This window comes from Sciurus vulgaris, assembly GCF_902686455.1.
Source record: "Sciurus vulgaris genome assembly, chromosome: 1".
NCBI classification, from domain to species: domain Eukaryota; kingdom Metazoa; phylum Chordata; class Mammalia; order Rodentia; family Sciuridae; genus Sciurus; species Sciurus vulgaris.
The window spans coordinates 32,447,196-32,453,767 of NC_136461.1; the positions used below are offsets into that span (position 1 = coordinate 32,447,196).

At 54.4% G+C, this 6,572-nt stretch overlaps 1 protein-coding gene across 2 annotated transcripts in view; it reads right to left on the bottom strand.

The window, feature by feature from the left end:
• SLC2A1 (solute carrier family 2 member 1) overlaps positions 1-5,809 on the bottom strand; it is a 29,894-nt gene extending 24,085 nt beyond the window's left edge. Inside the window, exon 1 of one of the 2 annotated variants that reach the window (XM_079141499.1) lies at positions 5,586-5,809. In XM_079141499.1, the coding sequence (XP_078997625.1) occupies positions 5,586-5,603 (18 nt within the window). In that variant the 5' untranslated portion in view covers positions 5,604-5,809. Of the gene's footprint in view, positions 1-4,722; positions 5,019-5,585 lie in introns of those variants that run through there. The other variant, XM_079141500.1, reaches the window with a different exon arrangement.
• Positions 5,810-6,572: the final 763 nt, after the last annotated feature.

Genomic DNA, 6,572 nt, shown 5'->3' on the forward strand with positions numbered 1-6,572 from the left:
GCTAAACCAATGATTCTTCTGCCTCAGCCTCTGGTGTTGCTGGGATTATGGGCACGTGCCATGATGCCCAGTGCTCTGAAGGTTTTATGTGGCTGTGAGATGGAGACCTGTTCCACAGACATATGAATAGGTCAACTTTTATAAGAAAAATGACACTTAATTCATCCTTACCAGGTAGCCTTCTGGGTGAGCAGGGGCATCCTTACCTGTCAGGGGTCTGGATGGGTGAGAAGTGGATCCAGCTCCATGGCACTGAGCTGGTGGGAGCAACAGACCCTAGGCCTAGGACACTGTGAGCTTCCAAGATCAACTACTGAGGGGCAGGTAGATGATTCTAGAATGAGAAGGGTGGTCTATACATCACATTCTGCGGCTGGTGGGCTTGTAGAGGGCTGTGTGTGAAAAGGACAAGGGTGATGCCGAGACTGCAGAGGCTGAGCACCAGGGCTGCTTTGGCAAAGGCAGCTGGCTAGGCCGTGGGGGCTCACTCTCAAGTCCCTCTCACGGCTACTCAGGGTTGATGCTGAGGGTTACTGCCACCATGCCGTCGATGGCAATGATTCAAATTGGGAGCACTGGGGTGGATTTCATGATCAACGAACATGATGGACATGGCTGCCATGCCAGTGCTGCTTCTGGCCATGCCATGGGCAACACCCATGTATAAAAGGGAGGGAGGTGAACCCAGAGCAGCATGGACACCTGGGGTCAGGACCCTGGAGGGTGGCTTCGCACAGCTGTGAGAGCGTCTCTGAGCTATGACACACCAGGGAGAGCCTTGTGCTCAAGGAGAGCACAGTGGAAAGCTCGAGGAGTGCGGGGAGGCTGTTTCTCCTTCTTTAGTTGGACCGCCTGCCCCGTCCCAAGAGAGTTCGAGTCCCCCTCTTCCTCCAGCAGAGGGCCTTAGAGTCAGTCATCTGGCCCACCTGGGGCTCTGACTGCTGTGAAGGCAGCTCTTTGCTACTGAGCACTCCTGGTGAGCTGCAGGGCTGCTGACCCACAGAGGCAGGCATTATCTCCCACAGGGGAGGACACAGCTCCCACAAGACATGTGGCCGCCCTAAGTTAAACGGCAGAGCTGTTTCTGTCTCAGATTTTTCCTTCCCACGCCCAATTCCAGGGCAGGGAGAGGTAAGCTCTGGCCTAAAGCAATTTGGGCAGATGTTCTCAAAAGTCAGAGAGTCCTCAATAGCCAAAGTTCAATCAACTGGGGTCTGACAAGAGCTCTTCCCTTTCTGGGTTGTGGGGGTATGGGGGAGGCAGAAGCCAGCAAAATGGTGAAGGGGTGAACCCTACTTTCTTCTTGACCAAGTTCAAGACCAGGGAGCCCTGGTTCAGTTGCTGCAAAACCCCAATGTTTACGCATCAGCTACTGCCAAAGCCTGGTGGCTAGATGACAGCCTGGGGCTCTACTCCGCCCCTCCCTTGGAGGGAGGTAACAATTGGAGGTTTGTTTTGGTGGCCAGAGCTGGGCCTGCCAGCCTGGACACAAGCCTCTCTGAGCCCATGAATCCAGCCAGGAGCCTTCCTGGCCTCTGCCATTCTGGGGACATTGGTTACCAGACTGAATGGCTTTGTCACCTCTATGCCCAGGAATAAGGTGGGCGGGGAGAGAGGTTGCAGGACCCAAGCCAATGCTGCACACTTTCCCCTTTGTTCTAGGCCTCCCCAGTTCTGCCAGTTTGACAGAGAGGGAAAGCTAGTCTTCTGTACTCTTGATGCCAGAGCAGAGGTCTGAGTTCTGACACCCTGTGACCAGGAGGCACTGAGCAAAGCTGAGCTCCTGAAGTCACAAGCTGATTATGGGGGATTTAGGGCTGACCCAGCTCTGGGGCAAGTAGAATGGAATCCCTGGATGGCTTGGCACCGAACAAGGATCATCTTGGTGCTGTTTACATGGTACTGCCAAATTGGCTATGGAAAGGGTCTTTCCACTTAAAAGTAGCCACCACCTAATTGAGGGCATGAAGCTGAGCTTCTCAAATCCACCAGGGGTAGCAAAGCCTCCATTTTATAGAGAGGGAAACCAAGGCCCAAGGAAAGCCACTTCTCCAAGGTCCCAGCTTTGTTTTGTTTCCATTTACAGAAGTGTTTCAGTTGTCAAGTTACATCTAGCCCAACTTTTAGAGTGTGACTGCCCCCAGAAAGAGCTTGGAAAGTCCTGAAGCCTGGGGATTTCTGCTCATTTGGGATGAGCGAAGGTGGCACAGAACACAGTGGGTACAGAGGAAAGCATTTTCCCCCTAACAACACAGAACATCTCAAATATTTTGTGGCAGCCTTGTCTTGGACAAGTCTTTTTCCTTCTCCAGCCTCAGTTTCCCCTTCTATCAAATGGAGGGCTAAGCCATGGGCTGCAAAGTCTCTTCCTGCCTGATTTTCATCATTCTCTTACATCATCCTGGAAAGAACGGCAGTGTTTTAGGACAAGATGTTCAGTGTGTGACCTTGGCAAAGTCATTTTTCACTGGACCTTGAGGTCCCCATGACTTCATACCTCCTTCACAAGACAGCTGTGAGGATCCCAAGAGATAATGGATATGAGAGTTCTTTTTCAAACTCCTCAAGACTGACCCAAATTCAGGCAGGTAGGTGGGAACAAAGAAGACCAAGGCAAGACAGGGCCTGGCACTCTCACCCCTGTGACAAACCCCCACTGGGAAGAACCGACAGCAGGAGTTTTAATGATTTACCTAAGTAATAATCGGGGGCCAGGCATCCTGGCTTCCTAAAAATTCACACTGCCAGAACACCAGACTTCTAGATAGAGGTCAAGGGCCAAGTATATGTTACCTGGGACCCAGGCAGGCACAGTGCATCATGGGAGTCCAAGGAAGCAAGGAACATTTATGGAACATGTATGGGGACAGACACCCACATTTTCCCCCCTGAATTCTTATAGATATTCTAATGATATAAAAATGACATCATTCTGCAGATGAGGCAACAAAGCTAAACTAGGATGCAAAGCCACACCTGCAGGACCTCAAATAACCGATGTTCTTCGTACCACTGGGGCTGAGGAACCCCGCAGATTTCTGATGCCTCCTTTGTGCAGGGGTCAGACTGGTCAGTAAAGGAGAAGGCACAGATGGGAACAGACTAGTCCTTCACAAAGGGTGAGGTGAGACATCCCAGGGCAGGGCTCACTCTTGCCTGCTGCCCAGGAGGGATCATGGGTGAAACCCTGGCTAGCCAGGCGATTTCACCTGCCCCTCCCTACTTCCTACTCACTTAAGCTCATTACTTCGAGATGCAGAGGAGCACTTGGTGTATGGAGAAGTCAGCTGAGTCGATTCCCAGTTCTGAGGAGATGAAGAGGAACACAGCAGAACCACGGCTTCAAGCCAGACACACCAGGCAAGGGATATAACAGTGTCAGGCCTCAGTTTAACATGTGGTACGGGAAGCTTGTGGTAGGAATCAAACCAGCAGTCTCCAATGTACACAGAGAATTTAGAAAACAAAACTTATTATCACTGATGCCTTGTATTTGTCTTCTGAGATTTCTATTTTATGTAGACAGATAATATACCAGTATAACAGTATCTCTATATGAATTTATAAATGCAAATGAACCAGTGGGCAGGAGGTGCTCCATGATCCACCCAGTGGACAGAGGAAACTCTGGAAAAGCACCCACCAGCTGCTCCATTTAGACCAGATGCCATAGGGTTGCCTTTGATGTTAGAACTCTCCCCCCCACTTGGTAGTGGACAGAAACGAAAGCTCTGCTGATCAGCCTGGGTTCAAATCCAGCTCAGCCACTTACAAGCTGTATAACTTCAGGAAAGTTACTTCCCTTCTCTGAGCTCCAGGCCAGTGAGGAGCCTCAGCAGGGCTAAATGATCAGTGACAGCAAAAAGCATTTTAGCCTGGATCCCAGTAAACTGGAAATGGCTGTTGATTTTCTCCTCCATTCTTCTGTCTCCACTCAAAAATTCACTTATCCACTCAAATAAATACCGAGGTCTGGCATTGCGCGCTGACAAGACCGTTCTTTTCTTTGAGGAAGTGACAAAAGTTATCCCTATCTTTCATGTGGAGGAACAGAGGCCCAGAGAAGTTAAGTGTCCTACCAGAGTTCGAAGATAACACAGCAATTATTTGGAATTTTGGGATCTCGGCACTTGTCCCTGGTTAAAGTCACCTCTTATATTTTTCAGTTATACCCCACCACTGCGGCTCATTCATACAGGCTGGGAGACTCAAGGAGGGAACTTACTCCGGTGTCTGTTCAAGCCTGAAAGCCCAGGCAGGATGAAGCAAGTCCCTCTAGATTCAACAGGTTTGTATGGGGAGGCCTTTTCCTGCTGAGAATACAGCCTGGTGTCACCCTGCTGTGTCTCCTCGGACACCTCCACAGCACATATATAGTGTAGTTCAGGTTCAGTCCCAAACCTGCTCGTCCCAGGTAAAAACAAAGGGCATCCTTGGCCCTTCTCAGGCGATATGGGAAAAATCAAGTAGGTAAAAGGAAATATTTTAAAAGGAAAAAAAAATGACCTGAAAATATTCTATAGAAGGGCGAAGGGAGGGAGCAAAGCAACAACGCCCTACACACAGAGGGGTTCAATAAACACTTGTTGAAAAGGAACCGCCTTGGGGCAGTCACAAAGATTCCCTGCAGGACAACCCTTTTCACAGACGCAGAAAGAGCGAGCGTGTGTGTTTAAGTTACCGAGATCCTATCCAGGCAGTCTGCCCCACTGCGCGACCCACCTAAGAGTCCTCATCATCCAGAGCATGGAGTCCCTCGGGCCACGGTGGGCGCTCTTCCCGCTCAGCTCCCGCCTGGAGCCCTATCCCAGCCCCGGGCTCGCGGGCCCCGGGGTGCTCTCCCCGCCCGGCCCGGGACCGTGCCTCATCGGAGTACATCTCTCTCCCCAGGACTTGGCAACAGCTTTGGGGCCCGCGCTGTCCAGAAAGAAGGGTCTCAGAAACCGGCTGTTCCTCCCAGAGCCGGGGCCAGGCACCCCCGCGCTGGAGCGCCAGCCTGAAGGAAGTGCCCTCCGCCTCGGCATCTCGGGAGGCCGGGAAAATGCCCCTGGCCATGCCGTTTACCAAGCGCCGCACCGGGGCGAGGGGAGCAGCGGCCTGGATCCCTCCTGGAGCGCGGGCGGGTCCCGCGGGCTCCGAGCCGGGGCCGGGGCCGGGCCGGGGGCTCGGCTCGCTCAGCCAATGGGCGGCGCGCTGGGGCCCCCTCCCCCGCACCGGGAGGAGCCGGCGCAGGGCCGCCGCCGCCGAGGTCGTGCGCGACGTGCTGCGCCAGGGCCCTGTGTCCCCGGCCCCCGCCGGGCCGCGTGGACCGCGCGGCGCCCCCGGAAGGAAGCTGGGTACTCCGCGCGGGCGCCAAATACGCACGTTGCGCCCTCCCGCTTGCTGGATCCGGAACCCATCCCCGCCGCGCCCCTAGCCCCGACCAGGCGCTGCGTCCTGAACCCGCGCGGAGCCAGGCTCAGAGAGGTGCGCTTTCGGCCGGCGGCGCACAGCACGGCCAGGCGATCAGGGAGGCCCGGGCCGGCCGAAGGGTCCGCAGGGGTCGCCTTTGTTCCGGCGGGGAGGGCTCGCGGCGCGCGACTCACCTTGCTGCTGGGATCCATGGCCGCGCTGCGCTGGTGGCTCTGGCAGCGCTGGGTGTGCGGGCGGCAACAAGCGGGCGGGCGGCGCTCTCCGGCTCAGGCTCTGCTGCGACTCTGACTCCGACTCCCGTCGGTTGACCTCTCGCTTCCTGGCACACTTACTCTCGGACCCCCAGCCGCGATCTGCACGGCTGCCGACGCTACCTCAAGCCTCTTGCCTCTAGCACCAGAGCTCCCGGACCCCAGCGTTTATAGGACCCCAGCCATTGGCTGGCCAGGCTGGTGTGTCGGGGGTGTGTGGGCAGAGCCTGGGGCGGGGCCTGGGGCAGAGCACGTCCGGGGCGGGGCTCCACGGGAGGGGGCGAGGGGAGGGGGAGGGGCGGAGGGCTCCTGGCTGCCGCCTCTCTCTGGCTGCCAGCCTACCTTGTGCCCAGTGCTCTGGGACCCCTGGAGGTGCTCGCTGTGTGACCCTGGGCAAGTGCGCACACCTCTCTGAGCCTCAGCAGCCTCTGGCAAAATGGTGGAGCTGGTACCCGGCTGTAAGACAAGCTGAGAACTGCATAGGGTAGCGCGTAAAAGCTAGGACTTTGGATTCTTTTCTCTGCTCCTGGATGACTTTGGTAAACTAACGATAATCATAGCATCACCTTCTAAGGTAGTTATGAAGATTAAACGAGTTAATGTTTGTAAAATATTTAGGACATCTTTTACGTGGAAAGTGGTATTTAAGTATTTATTAGACTACGGGAGGTCTTGCTCAGTGATTGAGATTTCCCTTCCTCTTTTCCACCCCCAACATTCCTGCTCCCAAACCAAGTCTCAGTTTTGCACCAGCCGCGCCCTCTGCCTGGAAATCCATACCCACTTTTTCTCTGGGCTTTAAAATCATCTCTTTGATAACTTTTCTACTTCTGACAGTCCAGGTGTAGCTACAGTGACACCGAAGTGTGAAACGTCCGAGAGACTGGGAACTGAATGGTTAAGGACACA